Source organism: Carlito syrichta, unplaced genomic scaffold (assembly GCF_000164805.1).
Source record: "Carlito syrichta isolate Samal-C Ts95f unplaced genomic scaffold, Tarsius_syrichta-2.0.1 Scaffold307033, whole genome shotgun sequence".
NCBI classification, from domain to species: domain Eukaryota; kingdom Metazoa; phylum Chordata; class Mammalia; order Primates; family Tarsiidae; genus Carlito; species Carlito syrichta.
In genome coordinates this window covers 540,792-559,126 of record NW_007251129.1, presented here as the reverse complement: position 1 = coordinate 559,126, position 18,335 = coordinate 540,792, and the positions used below count along the sequence as shown (strand labels likewise).

The following is an 18,335-nucleotide window of genomic DNA, read 5'->3' as shown; positions in this document are numbered from 1 at the left end:
ATAATCCTTCTGGAACATAAGGTGCTTTGCATATTTAGCTACCACACATGGCTGGGGAGAATTGTAATCACCATTTCGTAAATGGAAATGGTGGTGTAGAAAGGTCAAGTGGCTTGCCCAAGGGCACAGAGCAGAGTTGGGCCTTAGAACATGGAACAAAAGTCATTTAGGGTGGCTTTCCTCCTGCTGCCTTCACCAAAACAGCACAACCAACATTGGAATTACAGTGTGGTCTATTCTCTCTCCACTTAAAGCACTTAAGTGGAGTCTGAGACTGTTTGAGAAAAAGTGTTTTTAGTAGAAACAAAAGTGAGCCCTCTCTCAGGCTAACTTGGAATCATTCTAGAATGGCAAGGAAGGGTAGGAGAAAGTCAGAGAAATACATTGGTAAGAACCATGACCTGATTCTGCTCCCCAGTACATGAAAAGTCTCCCATTCACTGACTGATGTCTAAAGGGTGTTATTTTGTACCTGCCAATCAAAACTGGCAAAAGGTCATATTTCGCTTTTTGGTCTAGACTCTGTAGCTCACACAAAACAAGCCTTTATATGTTAGCAAATGGAAACCGGGTTTGGGTTCCCTTTATAGTTGAGAAGTTCTCTTTGGGGTAAGTATAAATGGGAGGAGTGTGTTGAATGAATATGTGAGCATTAGGGCTCTTTGACCTTGGGGAGAAAACATAGAACGACAATTTAAAACGTCGAGTCAACGTATGTTAAGATGACTAGGGACTCGAAGTCTTGTGTTATGTAGCAGCTTCACCACAAATAGAATGGGATTTCCCAACCAGGTGACTTCCTTGACATACCTAAGTGTAGAAATGTGTGTTTCGACCACCATGTGTGTCCAACATGTGCCAGCCTTCAAAATTTGCTTAGCATTACTAAGGAGAATCACTTTATCAAGCAGAAAACACATGCAAACACCTGTCAATTCTTATGCTCCCAGATCCACATCAGAGGGCATTAAATCAATCATACTGCAGAAGAAAATTTGATAAGCACTTCCTGGAAATTAGCATAGTGTTTTCTGATTAATAAAGGACAAATGGTATCTGGCAAATTCACAAATAAGAAAACCAAGTGAAAATGGCAACCTGGAAAAGCCAGTCTCTCAGCACCTCGGCTTGGCTTTTATAGAACATGCTTTTTTTTTTTTTTTTTTTAACTGATGTGGACTGATAAGGTGTTATTATATCATTATTATTATTATTAGCTATGAAATTGAAAACAACCTCACTTGGCTAAGGCTTTCTGAGAATATTGTCACCTGACGAAGTTGCCTGCTTAGGACTGGCAAGCGACTGGAGTTCCCAAGCACGGACAGAACCAGGAGAGGCTGCTCCAAAGTTGACTGTTTTATTTGGGTCCTTCCACTTTCCAGGCCTCCCAGTCAACTGAAGAGTCTCGGAGGTAGAGACAGGAGCAATAGAGTAGGACCACCGCATCAGGGAACAGAAACAGAGGCGTTCAGAAAGATCCCGGCTACTTAATTCCAAGGCTAGAGGTTAATGTTAACAGAATAAAATAAATAAATTAAGTTGGGGATGGGAGGGTAAATTAAAAGGAAGAGAAAAAGGAAGACTTTTTATGGAGGGAATTAAAATTATGGCATCGTGGCAATGGCTAACTTAATTAAAAAGAAAAACATATATTCAAAGAATGAAGAAAATTTACTAGGCTACAGAAACAAACTGCTGCTCCTAATTGAATTTAACAATAATATGATAAGATTCAAATGTAATTAAGAAAATGATAAAAAGGAAAGCAGAATAAAAGGGATGAAAGCACTTATAACTTTTTTATCTATACAACTGAATTTTCTTCTTAAATAACAAGCACAAAGGAGGAATTGAAGTATTGAGGAAACACGTATTTTAATAATTTTCCTTGTGAAACTGCAAAGACTGGGAGAAAATTAGACTTGGACATATTCAAACCTGAATGTCTACCCCTCTCCCATCATCTGCTTCACAAACTTCCTACCCAACCACCTGAGATGAGCCTTCCAGGGCATTCTCTCTCCTCAGCCATTACCTGCCGGAGGTTGCGTGTCACTTTGACATCGTGCCAGGCGTTGTCGTTGAATTTTCCATTCACTGGCTCCACAATGGCCTCAAAGGCCCCGGACCCCAGGTTAATGACCAAGGAGACCGCGCCATCCTTCAGAGCCAGGTTGACATAGTCGGCTGACTTGCCCGTGTGCAGAATGAGGCCATTACGCTGCCAGGTCTTAAAAGAGAGGGTGATTTCATCACTGCTGCTCTGGATGGGGTTCTGAGACAGGTCGTAGCACAGGTACTCTGAGCCTCGGAAAGTGGCCACATTCTCCTCTCGAGCTATACAAAAAGAAAAGAGGAAAGCAGTCAGCCCTTGACTGGCAACAGTCAGCTCTATGCAAATACCAAAGAGAACACAACACAAGGACACTACCTCTGTCCTTGTGCTGATGCCAACAAAACACTCTCTTTGACCCTCCAAAATCCCTATATCTAAATGCCAGGGAAATTATCCACAAAGATGGCCGCAGAGAAATGATGCAGCTACACAAGGGTAGAAGAAAAATGAGGTGGTGCAGGACAGCTTGTTGCCTTTCCTTCAAATTTTCTCAAATAAAATCCAAAAGGGAAATTTCATGCAGAATGGTCAAGGCTTATGTTGCTTTTGATTCAGTAATAGGGCTTTTTGCAGAGCTGGTTTCTAATGGATAATTAACTGTCCTGACAAAGGCCTCCTCAGCTCTAGGTACATTTTATTGACCAATAACTGAAAATCAATTACCCTGAAAGATGTGGCTCTGATTTCCATCCATCAATAACCCAGCTATCTTTGGTTTCCATGGTAGGGTCCTGGGCCCAACAGAGCATGGCTGGGTTATTAAGTGGGAGGTTGGACCTGAGAAGGTGGTTGAGCAGGTGAGGAAAGGGGAACAGAATGAAATTTGGTAATATACTTTAATAAGACAGCAAGATCACTCTTAAGCTCAAGCAAAAGGGACTTCTACTCTGGGGTCTCTTGTTTTAGATGACCCTCGTCGGACTGTCCTACGGCCATATTCTTCCCCACATAACTAGGGATCCACAGGGCATTCTACTGGATCCCATACTCTCATTCAAGACTATATTTCAAGGACTGAGACCCTGTGCTTTCCTTCCCAAATTGCTCCAAGCCTGTTTCCAGGGCTTGTGCAGGCCTCTGCCCTGGACCTGTCTTTCAGAAGGTAAACCATGCTGCTACTGCACATGTCTCAAGATCTGAGGAGTAGTCATGGGGGACCCTTTGCAGACGTGTGGACAGGGCTTGTCCCTGTGGGCCAAGGTATCCACCGGCATTAATACCATCCCCTTTGTGATACAGAACAGAGCCACAGGTGGGAAAAGAAGGGGGCAAGCCATGGATCGGGGGGACCAGCGGGTGGCTGGTTCTCCCTGTGCTGCTTTTTCCCAATGCAGAGCTCCAAGGAATCCAGAAATTCTAAGGCTGAACCTGTGTCTCCAGGTAGTTACAAAGGTATACTTGTCAAGATAAGAGGATAAAATATATTTTATTTAATCATTTGTTGATGTGATTTATAACTGTGACACAGCGTTGTGGGCTTCCATTGTCCTTCTTGCCAGATGGCTTCACTTAGAATGGCTTATTTCATGAATGGCCAAAAGCGATCAAAATCCCCTCATTAATAAAAGAAATTTGGCAACAACAGTTTAGATATGCAGTTTCCCTCTAAAGACTAGGGGCTACAAAACACGGTTGAAAGAATTCTATTTTCCCTGCCAGACTACACTACAACCTTATTCACCAAAGCCAAGTCCATTGCAACTCAGATTCCTATCAGGCATCACAGCCCTGGGAAAATTTCTGAAGCAAAATTTTAAAATATATTATTTTCTCATCATGAGGTAAGAGCTTTGAAGGAGGTATTCTTATAATGTGGAGAACAACCACTCACTAAATTAATCATAGCATTATGAGAATTTTAAAACACGAACCTCCACTTTATACTCCAGAGAGCCAAGGAAGAGATCAACTTTCTCTTGTGTGATCCTGAGGTCCCCGGTGATATGTGTCTACCTACATATTTCTGTTTGCACAAACACTGATATAAGCAAAAGGGTCCTGTCCACCTATAAATGACCGCAGGGTAACTTGAACATATATAAGCAATTAGCATATAACTCATACCCAATGCATTTTACCAAAAGTAGCCCCAAGAAACCATAAAGCAGAAATTTGACACTGTCTGCATGTTTGAAATAGATCTATCCAATAACCCCCTAGTGGTCTGTCTATTGTCATGATCTCTCCTCTCAATTTCTGAAGAAATAGCTTTGAGAAAATGCAATTGGACAAGCTCCTGTTCAGGATACCTGGAGACGACCCTGGTCTAGGGTAGAAGATGTCTAACCAAATGAGTTATCACAACTAAGCTCTTTTGCTACAGACGTGGATGTGTGCAGAGTCAACTACTATGCATGTCCTTGGCACCACACGTGATATATTAATGGGTGTCTTCTACAAACATTTATGTTATACCTTTTGTGCCCACTGAACTGAGATAAATGAGCAAGGAAAGTAGTGCCTATGAAGAGAAGCTTAAATTAATCATCGAGTACCCTTCAAAGGGAGAAAGCCTGACACAGAACAGCAAGACACCAGGATATTATTTAACGTGCTACATGGTGCTTAATATTTTTCATATAATTAGAGCAAGGAATCTGTCAAAATAATAAATTTTAGAGCTACAAGAGATTTTAGAGATTGCCTGATTTAATGCTGTTATTTTATGAAGAAAGAAACTGAGGATTGGAAATAAGTGAGATGCCCAAGATGACATAATTAGTTTGCAGTACTCTGGAATTGGAGTACCTCTGAGATTTTCTCTAAATATCAGTTACCTTTCTTTCTTGCCCATCACTCTGGAAATTTCACATGCTCCTACCCCATTTGTCAAAGGCCACTGATGATTCCATGGAACTGTTTATGGACTTACAAACCATCCCAAACCTTGGATAAATTGAGCCAGAAACCAGTCCCCTTCACCTTATGTAAATACCTCATTCTCAACTAAAGAAACATTTCCCTTTCCTCTATGGAATCTGGGTGTGTTTAAAACAAAAGAACTTATTTTACGCAGAAGGCCATAGAAAAAAATTGCATCAGTGTAGAAAGGGAGAATATCACAGTAAATAAATAAGAAATAAACTGGTGTGAGAAAGAAAAGGCCAATGCAAATCATACGCATATTTATGTTAATCTCCATACAAATATATGAATGAATATTTTATACAGCCAAGAGCTCTCCTTTGCAAATATTTAATGAAAACTGCTGTAACAGTTCACAACCTTCCCAATCTCTCCATCCAATGAAGAATGTTCTCAGTTTACCTCTTCCCTGGACCAGAGGGGGATACAAGAACAGCTTCAGCTTCACTCTAACTGTTGGGTTATCTCCTCCATACGTCATTACACAATAAGCAACTGAAAGCTCCCCTCTGAATCATATTCTACATAAGCAAATTTGTTTCAGCTTTAATTCACGAGTTACTTTCCCTCTTGGGACAAGAGGCACTGGTAAGGCATGGCCCAGTCTTCAAAAGAGCAAATCAAGGAGAAGGAAGGAGAAAAAGTAAGGATCTTAAAGAAATTATTCTTTCGTACACTCTCACAACTGACATTATTTTTCTCCTAAAACCCTGATCTATCTTAATTTCCTGCTGGTAGCTGACATTCGAGCATTTTCTTATCACCTTGAAAACCATATTAAGTTGGCAGTGAAGTAACCAAAGGGGCCAAAACCAAATAGTGACAAACACACATTTCTAAGGCCATTCAATTCTTTGAACTCTCCATTAGAAAAATCCAATAGTGCCCCAAATCTCTGTTCTATCCTTGATGTTTACACTGAAAAGGAGGTTGAAGAGACAATGCAGTCACCTTATATGTATTCAAGCTAAATAGTTGGAGAAAATGAACGCAGATGATTATGCAACACAGTACATAACAGCTTAGCATAAAACTACAGCTTGGCAAGAGCAGGCACTGACATAGCTAATGGGCTGTTTAGATCCATTTAAATTATATCACCCCAAAGTTTACAATCAATTGCATAAGTGTTAAAATAAAAAATGTTATTCTTACTGCATGAAAAGCAGAACTCAACTCTGTATGACAACAAATCGTTTACCCATTATTTGTAACTGTCCAATTGATTAAACACTAGATGCAATCTAGATATGTATAACTCAAGATTTTAAATCAGTTTGTATAAGATATATAAAGTACTGATCTTTCAAATGTCTTGTTAATCCAAGTACTGATATATATGCAGCATTAACAAGCATTTACTCAATTCTGTTCTCCACTTTTCTCCCTAAAAAAAACCTGACTAATGATTACAATAATAACTCTATTTCTCCGAAAAATTCCAAACAGATTAAATATTCAGTGTAATTTTTTTACTGTACAATCTAAGAAGTGAGGGGGGATGCACAATTAGACCTGCAGTTCCAGATGACTTAGTGTCTTAAAAACCCAAACTAGGCTTTGAGACCAAGAAATTTAAACTTTGTTCTGTAAGTTATAAGAAACCATCACATAATTTTACAGTGAGGGATGGAAGGATCCAATCTGCATTTTTAAAAGATTGTATAATCTTTTAAAAACACATTTGAACTATTTTCTGGGGCCTGCCTGGAATTGGTTCAGCCTGGATGTTGATATACTTCTTGGATATAGTGAGGTTTGCATTTCACTGGTTAAGAATGAAAGCAAAAGTTTGTAGCAGAAGCAGCCTAAGGAACTAAGCAGAAGAGATACTGCCCAGTCAGAGAACACAGGAGGAAGATAACGCTTGTATATTTAAGATCAACCATGGAAAACTGAGGGCCAGAGGCAAAAATTGATGGAAGAGGACATAGAATTATGAAAGAAAGGATTTAAGATAAGAACACATTAGTAATGACTAAAGAAGAATTCTAGGGCCATTTGTAAGCAGATCAAGGGTTCACACCTTTCAAAATATGTCATATGTTTCCAAATGCTTTCTTAATTATTATTTTTTAGGTCAGGTTACCACAGTTATCCCAGTGGGAGAAATGAGGCACATGGAGTTAACAGGGTTTGTCCAAGGCACTTGGGAGTGCCAGTTCCAAAACCAGAAAACCAGGATTCTCATTTCATTGTTTTTGCTGCTACACCACACCACTACCTTGCCAGGAGCAACTTAGATTCTCAGAACTTGTGCCTAGCATCCTATATTTGCAAGTTCAATCTGTTGAAAGGTGAAAGGTGAAACCAGTGACAATGATAGGTAAGAGTCCAGGTAAGCAGCAGGAGCCCAAGCAGAAAAGTAGTTGAGTAGGCTAACTTTTATTCCAAATTCTCTACCACCACGTTGGAAAAAGGCACACTGCGAAGAGGGAGATCACACTCTTCATTTCCATCCAAGAGGCTTAGAAATTGAATTTTTAGATATTTGGAAGAGCCTATTAACATGCCGACCCTTCTGGAGGAGCTGGAACCAGTGACCCTGTGCAGAACGCCTGCTGTGCTCCCGAAAGGGAATGGAAGCCAGCTTCCAGATGATGAGCCCCAGAGATACAGCGAAGCAGTTCTCATTGTTACACATAGGCTTTGTCAGCACACTGGCCTTGTGCAGCAGTACAGTGTGGTCCTTTAGTCTGCACCAATGCAAGCATCATCCTGACTACCCATCCTGGCCTGGCCCCCTGGAAGCAAGTGGGGCACAAAGACACATGGGCTACTGTTACCCTCCCTGCCAGACTGAATTCCAGCCTGCCAATTCCATTCCTCTGACTTCACAAACTCATTGGGGTCCTATTGTGCCTTCTCTACCAGCACAGCTGTAGTGAGAGGTTATAGCATCTATAGACTCTCAAGTCATGAACTCACAGATCACCCCCTTCTTCTTGCCACTGTGTCCCAAGTAAAAAAGCCCGGATAATGACAGAAAAAGTAATGAGTCCAAGACAGAAGGGTACACAACTACAGAAATAAACTTCCAGAGAATAAGTCCACAATGCCACAAGGATTCTGCTCATTCCTGGGAGATGGAGGGGTTGTATTTATGCTCAGTGCTGAAAGATATCTTGAATTAAAACAGTAATTTGGGTAATCTGCTAGCAAAAGAACAAGGCAAAGCAAGTGTGAGTTGTTTGTTCTACAAGTCTGTTTCCTTCCCATGCGACCTGCTAAGGAATCCAACATGCTGAACAAGAACACCCACCTTAAGGGTGTCTAGGAGCTGTGGGCAGACACCCAAGTCATCTGTTGGGATATGAAATGATCATATTTGAAAAATTGAGGGAAAAGTACAAATTCTTTTACTGGAATGAGTTCTATTGTACACTTAATGGCATTTCCTGCTAGAACTTGAGGAGAAACAGAATAACTGAGTTAAAAGGCAAAAGATTGCACAACTGGCTACCCTCTCAGTTCTCCCTGTCTCATTCCCTTTACAACACATTTTAGGGCCAAACAAAGCATTAGGAGAGATCAAACTGCAAAGAAATCCCCCAAGGACAAATGACAGAATATTTTACCTGCCACATCCCCTCACACAGGTATTTTAAAAGCAGAGTGTGCCAGCAGACAGGAAATTGTGTCGCCATGAGCAATCCTGCACTACAAAAGAAAACACAGAGGAAATCTGACCTCCTGAGGCCATCTCCAACCCTTATCCTCACACTCTCGGTAGGAACGATGCAGCAGAGAAATAAATGGACTTTTCCACGCTGCCTGGGTCACTCACTAGCCTGCAGATGCTTCTTGAAAGTGATGAGAAGGAAAATAGTAAATCAAGTTGTCACTTGGAAAATAAACAGCCCAGCATCCTGGTGAGGGAAGCTGCCTCTGTCCACAAAAGAATGGCCTGGAAAACCACGCTTCACTGAAATCACTAGAAAGCTAATGGCATCCTGAAGGCTGAATTGCTCTCAATTGCATTACAATAAAAGTTAACATTTTTGTTCATTCATTTAAGAAATAAAAATTCACAGGCACCTACTATGCACCAGGTGATGTGCTCAATACTGAATGCACTTAAGTTACATGACAATCTTGTAAGTTTAAAAAATTAGCTGACATTTTAAAGAAAAAAGGAGGAATTGTAAAGCTAAAAATGTTGAATGCCTGCTGAGTGCCATGCCCTGACATAGACTTCCACTAGCAGGCACGCTCTGTAGTCAGACTATGGGCTTGATGGCATGGAATGTAATAATAAAGGCTTTAAATTGGACAGACCTTGATTTGACAACCAGTTCTGAACTTTACCTAAGTTGATAGACTCTTAGCTTGTTACTTAACTTCTCTGACCCACTGTTTCCTAATCTGCAAAATGGGAATAATCATAGTACATATTTCATAGAGTTACTGGAAGCCCTCAGCCCATTTCCCAGCCATAGAAAAGTTAGCTATCATTGTTGGGGTTGAGAATGCAGGCACAAACAAATAATTACAATTCAGTTTAGTAAACATTTGGTAGATGAAATAGGCACATAGAAGAGGCAATAACTGGCCCTGGGTGTTAGAGAAGGCTCTATACAGGAGGTCATACTTAAGCTGTGTCTTGAGGTATGTTTAAAAGTTTGCCTACAGAGGGAGGAATGAAATGCTAGATAGAAGAAACAGCATATTCCCTGGTGTGGTCATTAGAGAAGCTCAAAGTGTTCAGGGGATGGTGAGAGGTTCTTTGTGGCTAGAGCAATGGGCATGTGTGCAGATTCAAGAAGCAGGCTGGACTTTCACCACCACATCCTTAAGCACTGAGAATGGGGAACCAGCAAAGAAGAACTTCCACCTCTGAGTAGCACAATTATACTTGTGTTGTATCAGGAATTCAGAGGTGGACAAATAACTAAAGAGGAGCAGAGGGATCCAGAAGACATGTCTACGGTAGAATGTATATTGTTAAAAAACCATGACCTGAGCCAATAGTGCTGCATATGCCTATCTCCCCACTTATAATAATTTGTGTGATATACTGTACATTTCATTCCCCCTTAACCACCAGATCCATATAAGTAAAACTATAATTATGCTTCTTTCACTATAGGCCTCTCATTCTAATTATGAGTCAATCAAACAAGTATTGAAAACACAAATAATGCACTCTATCTTGCAGGAGGAATTCATTTCCCTGCCCCCATGACTCCATGAGAACATTTCCTTCCCATTCCCCAGAAGCATATAGTTTGGGAGTAACATTTTGTCCTTCTCTCCTATACTTATTTACTTTCTCCAATAAAAAAAGGAAAAGAGATTCATCTGCCTGAGATGACACCCATAGGTTTACATTTTTAAATTACATGGTCACTATTCCCAGGTGACCTACCTTCCACTCTATGTCAGATCTGCTCTTTCTATAAGGTTTGTGAGTTTTTCTTTAGGCTGTCCCATGCAGTAAGCCTTGTTAAAGTAGACTCTACCCCTGTGGAAGAAGGCCTGCAGTTTTCTAGCTTATCTGTCTATTGCTGAGTGGATGAGTTTAATTCAGAAGGAAAATTACAAGGAAGCCTAATTTGCCTGCAGTCAATGCCACATTCTATAACCTAATTCTTCCAGCAAAAGGACTGATACATGGAACCTTGACACAATCACCAATTTGACAATCAGTTCAGAAGTCAGCGGGAAATGTTATGGTTGTCACCTCAGACCCCAACAAACACTGAAATAGACACTAAAGTAAAGGTATCAGAAGAAATTAAGGATAGTATACCAGTCTTTGGATTGCTTTCACTTTGACTGGGGAGATAACAGACACATCTGGAGCTACGTGAGTCCAATGACAGGAAAATACACCAATAATTTCAAAGCCAGCTCTGTTCCACAGTGTTTACTAAAGACACATTTCTTGAAGTTATACAGAGTATATGACTGATTAGAATGGTGGAAAATTGCTCCACCAGAATAGAATTCCTGGAAATCCATCTTTGATTGGATTTTTAAGTTTTTGAACTTAAAAAAATGCAGAAAATACACTCACCCACAAATCTAAATATTCTTTCACCCTTGGCCTAGATTTTTTTTTTTTTAAATCTGCATTTTTTTCAATCTATTTCTTTATCAAAGTCACACAATAACCAAGTCAATTGTACTGGAGTCTCAAAAGACACATTGTCATGCTATATTGTGTGGGCTTGATGAAGATAAAAGAATTACTAGGGACACAGAGCTGAAAAGGAGACAATGAAGATACAATCAATACTGGTAATAATGAGAAATATTCACAATAAATCTAGAGCAGGAAGTAGATCATCTGAAATGTGCATGTATGTGTGTGTTTTGAACAACAGGCCACCCATCAATCCTAATTGCTGCCAAAATTAGATACATACTATATCCACACATACATGTTCCAAAGTAATTATGTAAGTCATTAAGGTTCACATAATTGGGGAAAGCTTATAAAAATACTTAGATACTTAGAAGCAGTAAATACGGATTTTTTAAAAACCATAAGAACTTTAAAATATTTATTTTTTATTAAATATCTCTTTAGTCTGAAATGAAAACAACTAAAGAATTCTCTGTAACAAATCCTCATATCACCATGGCATCAGAAGAAATGGGAAAAAGATAAAATCTATCTCCTGCTTCAGTATGTCTTAGTGGTAAAACTCTCCACCTTTAAGTTTCCAGAGGAAACAAGACAACCAGGTGTTCTATAAAACTTCCTACATGTATTTTAGGAGTCAAATTGTTCCTGGTCCTATAATCTAGAAGCTTCATTTGGGTGATCAACAGGAAAGCATAAGGTTTAAAAAATTTTACCTAATATTTCATTTATTCAGCCCAGACTATATAGGAAATAATGAATATAAATGGTGGGTGGCTGATAAAATTTACCTCCACTAATTTATACACACACACACACACACAGACACACACACACAGACACACACACAGTGATCACTAATCATTCTATATTACAGCTCTATTCATAAGTAACAAGCATTTTTTTAAAAAGCATATACAGAAAATCTACCCATTAACTTCAAGTAATGGCTACTTCAGAGAAAGAGAATAAATGAAACCAGGGAGGTATTCAAACATAACCAAGTCTTTACAGAAGGATATAAAGCAAAAATCGCAAAACACAAAGATTTTTTTTCAGTCTGAGTGACAGCTAAGCCAAAGTTTGTAATATCCTCAACTATAGGGTCTATACTCTTTATGTTTAAAGTACTTCATGTTTTTTGAGAAGTTTAAAGATGATTCTGATAAGACATCTAACCACCCAATAAATCTTGAATGATTTCTTGGTCATTTGATTCATGGATGTCAAACCTTAACCATATGCTGTGAGCAACAAATTTTCATACCTTTTCAAAATCCCCCATGTAACCCAGAATGTGTTAAGTAAAAATTTGCAGAATTGAACTGAAATGCAGTTGACTTGGTCACAATGATCCTAAAGTTACCAGTTTCTCCTCTTGTCTCTCACCCCTGCGTGTTGCCATCCTCGAACTCCTTCTGGAGACCTACTGTACAGTGTTTTGACATCAGAGATTTCAGCGTGGCTTCCTAAGGCAAAGGGGAGAGATGTTGATGGGAGCTGAGGGATATAAAAGAAGACACCTTCATGTGCTACCATGTGGTTATTTCACAACAAATACTAGGAGTCGAACAAGGTTGGAGTTTGGAATGAGTCACAGGTGCATCTGCCACAAGCTTCCCAAACCTTTTTCTTTCCATAGCAGAATAAAATCATGCTAGTTCTTTAAGAGAATTTCCCACTGGTAAGCTTGAATATCTGCCCACCCTCTTAGCCTCCCGCCCTGTGGGAAGAGGGAGGGCAGCCTAGTTCCTCCTTTGTTAGCACTGTGGGCTCCAGCCTGCAAGTCTAGACAGAGTGGCTTGTTAAAAGGACCTGGAGTCAATGCCTGGACAAGATCAATAAGGCTTTTTATGACACAATGGAAACTTTCTATTTTGTTAAATGTGGCTAATCTACTATTTCTACAGCACTCTTAAAGCTTTCAGTGCCAAGCACTAGAGCCCAGGTGATTAAAACCCTGTTCAGAGACACAAACTAGGGAACTTTGCCAATGTGGAGATACAAATCCTAGAAGCCTGGGCTGTATCTTCTTTGATAGCTACACGTGCACTTCCCTTTTCTCTCAAAGAAATAAACATGGCAGGGAGGGAAAGGAGGCTGATATACTGATACAAATTTTTAAAACTTTCCTGTTACAGAGCTTTTAAGAAAAGAATGATAATGTTCAAAGTCTAGAGTAATTAAGTGAAAGAATCTGAATGTAGGGGTAGATCAGGCTGGGATATGTGGAAAGGAAGTGAGGAGGGAGAGTTCTCCAAAATGGATAAAGATTTAAAAAGCAGTGACCTGATTCAAAAGCTGGAATAAAGAAGACAATCTTTAATGACTGTATATTCAATTATAGTGCTAATATTGTACATAAAACTAGAATAAAGTATTTTTTTCCTTTCTTCATCTTAGAACTATTAGAAGAGTCTTTTTTAGGAGAGTTTTTTCTTTTTTTTTTTTTTTGCCACAGCGCAAAAAGAACATGAAATTAACATTTACTGAACCTGTATTATGCTCCAGGCTTTTTCATATACAGGGGGTCCCAATAAAACAAACACAATATACATATTATTTTACAGGAATTAATCAAGATGTATTTTTGTGACTTACAGTTATAAAAATTAAAAGCACACCACTACAGCCAATGAATTATTAATAAAGATAACATATCTAGGTGTTCATATGTCATCTGTGAGAACTTTCTTATTGGGATACTTGGTATATTTCTTATTCATCCTTCACAAAAGCCCTGTGAAATAAAGTTTCACTAGCCCACTTTACAGATGACAAAACTGAGGTTCAGAAGAGGTTAAGTTATTATACAATACCATAGCTAATAAGAAGCAGATCCAAAATACAAACCAAGTGTAACTTCCAAAGACTATACTTTCCATTCTATCATGCTGCCTCCTATTTAAAGTTGGATATATTTTGCAAACACCCCTGTCAATAATATTCCTGGGAGAGATGAGCTAGTCATTTCTTTTAAAAAAAAAAAATACACATTTGCGTAGCATATCATATATTCCAAATCACTTTTTGTGTATATTATCTAATTTTGTAAAGGATAAGCACCCTTTAGCAGCTGCTACAAGAACCTCTATCTGCTCAACAAGACTAGATTTTCAGCAAACACATAGATGTACTAATTACATACTTCAGGAAATAAATATGGGTCATAAGAACAATAGGGAAAATCATGGGAATTCTGTACACTGACAACCCTAGAAATACATAAATGTTCTAAAAGTCATAATTATGAGAGCACAAATAAGGAAATTCACTCTTGATACATTGATCTTAAAATAGAAAGTCTCCTTGTAAGTCTGAATGACTCACAAACCATTTACAGATGCCATGACACCCCCAACAGCCCCTTCCAAGACCAAACAGCTAGACTCTGAGCTATGAACACCACAAGGCTACCATCAGAAATACACTCAGGGTTTGCACCAAGGTAAGTACAGAAGAGGAAGAAGTTAGTTGATCTGTGGTTAAAAAGAATACTCAAAACTGGGATAATAAGACTCTGATATGGTGACTCAAATTAGATTAGTTTTGTAGCTTGCATAGCCATTTGTGATAGATGTTTACATTTCCTATGATATCTATACAACCAAAATTCTAATCCTCTCCAGAAATACTTACTAAGTAATCTTACTAGGTAAGATTCATCAGTGTCATTTTTTTACCTATAGGTTATGATAAAACCATGAATGATTTGACTGTCTCAGCAATGGTGTGATGTTGCATAGACATCTAAGACTTAGAGAAGTTGTGATATTTTACATATCACCAACTGGTCAAGGTTCCTAACCACACTTTGTAGGTGAATGAATCAAAACAAAGAACAGCAAAAAGACTTAATTAGAATACACAAAAAAACATTGTTCAAGACTTAAACAAGAACTGGGGACTCATTCCTGTCAGATGTGGTGAAATCATGTAGGTATTTGCAAAGATGTATTTTGATATGGTAGAAGTTGAAATCTAAGAGGAAGTTGACTGAACATGGCTCTCTAATTTAAAGGCCCAGAAACTTAGTCTTACACCTTTCCAAGAGTGATCATGTTGTGAGAGGTACACCAACTAAAATGAACATGAGACTGAGATAGACCCCAGAATGGTATTAAAATAATTTACAATGAAAATTTACTTCCTGAGCCCACGGGTTCGAGATCCACCTGGGCAACTTGGTGAGACCTCATCTCTACAATAAATCAAAAAATTAGCCGGGCGTGGTAGCACGCACCTGTAGTTCCAGCTACTTGGAAGGCTGAGGCAGAAGGATCGCCGGAGCCCAGCAGGTCGAGGCTGCAGTGGCTGGGAGCGGCCACTGCATTCCAGTCTGGACAACGGACTGAGACTCTAACTCAAAAAAAAAAAAAAAAAAAAAAAAACTCTAACCCACAGACTTATATTCAGTTATTGATTTCCAAGCAAGGTAAAGTTTTCACCAGTCTTTGATACACGTATAAAAATAAGAAAAGTGTAGTATATTTTTAAATAAAAGCTAAATTGGTATAGTATTCACTTATTCAACAAATATTTACATAGGACCTACCCTACTCCAGACAGAGTGTTAAGTGCTAGGAACACAAGTGATGAACACATCACTACAGAACCCATAGAAAACTTTCATTCCAAGCCTTTCCCCTTTTTTGGTTTTGGAATTTTCTGTCTTTTATAAAATGATGATGATGATAATAGACAAAATTTGTTAATGTTACTATTTGGACAAATTAAAAGTAGTCAACACTATTTTTCATCTTCCTTTTTTAGTAAAAAAAAAACATGTATTTATCAACAAAATCCAAAAGTTTTAAAATCATTGAACCAGAGAATATTTTCTTTGTCTGTTGTCAGTCAGACATTGGCCAAAACATGAAGCTCTACTGAAAAGAGTTTCACCAGTTGCTTCAAATACTGTAATCAACCATTCCAATTTGCCTGGAACTGATAAGTTCCCCAGAACTTGTAGTGCTAAAACAAGGCCAGTCCCTATAAAACTAGGATAGCTGGTCATTCTACAGAGGTCAGATGTCAGAAGGTTAAGAGTAAAGCACATCAAAACTCTCAATTACATAGAATCATTGGCAAAGAAAGGGGATTGAGTTAGTGGGATGTTTTTGTTAGCTATGAATTTCTAACTAATTCAAGGTTGGCATTTTGGTTTTTGAAGAACTAATAATTACACTGCCAATATAAGTAATGTATTCATGACTATGGTATACTACTTTTTAAAGTATTTCTTTCCTGTGAACTTAACTAAAGTCATCCTAAGAATAACATGGACTCCCTCTGAGGATTCAGAGGCTCTTTGAGATTTTATGGTCAGAGTCATTCAGCTCATTATCAACTATCATTGTACAGCACCATAAATAAACAGCTTTTGCTTTCCAATTGTTTGAATTTGGGATCATGAATGTCCCCTGTATTACAAGTAGCTAATTACGTTGTATGGAAACAAACAGAAGTGTCCCCTCAAGGATTACTAGGATAACTCCAGGAACAGGCAGAAACTTCACAAAAGCTTTAGGATGGCAGTCTCTGGTGCACCCAGGCTTCGCATCCCTGAGTGCTGTCTTGCATCCCTGAGTGCTGTTCCTTCCTCCTTCCCTTCCCTGCTATCCTACCACCCACACTTCAACCAGCTAGGAACACCCATCTGCTGAGGGCTTTTGAGCACCCCTCGAAGATACTATGCTACTTTACAAAAGAGCAATGATGCACTGGCTTCCACCAAAGTAGAAAAGTAAGAAGACATCATAAAAGAAAGGAGCTAGTACTTATTGATTCTCTCCTATATAGCAGGCACCGCAAGAGGCCCTTCACAAATATTATCTCTTTAATCCTGCAATAATCTTAGTGAAGAGATGCAATTATCACTTTCATACCAGGAAAAGCCCAGTGTCCCTGAGAGAGGGGTGATGCTAGTGATGATGGCGATGTACCCTACCATTTTTGAAGCTTATTGTGTATCAGGGCTTTATCCAGGTTTATTCATTTTTCACAGAATCTTCACAGCAACCTATTTAGGTATTGTTTTCTGCAGTTTTCAAAGACAGAAAATGAGATTTAGGGGTTCAAGTCTATCTGATTAGAATAATAATTGACAATGAGGGAATTTAGAATAAGGCTACCCTTCGGTCTAACCTCACTGGGCTCCTCCTACTATAACAAGAGTTTGATTCTGGGAAAAAGATACTGCTCTGAGATCAGAAGCTAAGCAACCCACTGTATGATCTACTTGAGCCTCTGTGGTGACTAGTCTGGACGGCAATCCTCTTCCAAAGGCTCTTTCAAGCTGACTGTGCTCCAGTTATAACTTTTTGGCTCCCTTTTCTATTGCAAGACAGAATGACTAACAATATAGCCAGGTTATATCTACCAATATAACCATTAGTAGATAAAGGCCAACATTATCTACTAAAACTTATTGTACCCAACCATTACTGTGCTTGGCACCAGTAAGAGCCAAGTAAGCATAGTTGACTATGTTATTTGAAGGTTTTAAGTTACTCACTCATTCAATAATTGATTCATTCATTCAGCAAACCTTTATTGACAGCACTTGTCATGTGTTAGGTTGATGGTAAAAACATAGGATTCCTGTCAGATGTTAGCATGTCATATTTCTAAGGAAGACTAAGGTAGGAAGTATCTTTAAATAATGTCATTGTGAAGTATGAAAAAGATTTTTGAAAACACATACATAATTTGCCTGTGATAGCTCTTAGGAGGCTAAAATGGGAGGGTCACTTGAGCCTAGAATTCTGAGGCTACAACGAGATACAATCGTACCACTGTACCCTAGCCTGGCTAACAGAGTGAGTCTCCCCCCATCAAAAAAAAAAAAAAGAGAAAATAATTATGCAGCTCAATGGTACTATTATTCACATGATTGATTCTTTTTTCTCATTCCAGAAAATGTCCACCATTTCTTTAAACACTCTGCAGAATTCTATCATAAATTTTTTGACAGACAGGCTATATGGATGAGTTCCAAGAATTCTGACTTTGGGTTTACCTCAAGGCACTTACAGAAAGAAAAATTAACTGTTTTCCACAGCCATGTCAAAGGAGGTGTATGCTCCTCATTTCTACTTTGCAGATGGAGTTAATAAGGTGAAATCTAGATATTATCAACTGAAGGTACTTTAAAAATCACATATACTTCTTTCTACAAGCCTGGCATAGTTTAATGTTTGCCCAACAAAATTAGCAATATAGCCAAGACTCTCAAGCTTTCTGATTTTTAATAAGCGC

At 38.8% G+C, this 18,335-nt stretch overlaps 1 protein-coding gene across 1 annotated transcript in view; it reads right to left on the bottom strand.

The window, feature by feature from the left end:
• LOC103266161 (neurexin-3) overlaps positions 1–18,335 on the bottom strand; it is a gene marked incomplete at its 3' end in the record, with an annotated part of 585,480 nt that overhangs the window by 174,097 nt on the left and 393,048 nt on the right. The window contains exon 5 of the mRNA XM_021715390.1: positions 2,039–2,340. Within this exon, the coding sequence (XP_021571065.1) occupies positions 2,039–2,340 (302 nt within the window). The remainder of the gene's footprint in view (positions 1–2,038; positions 2,341–18,335) is intronic.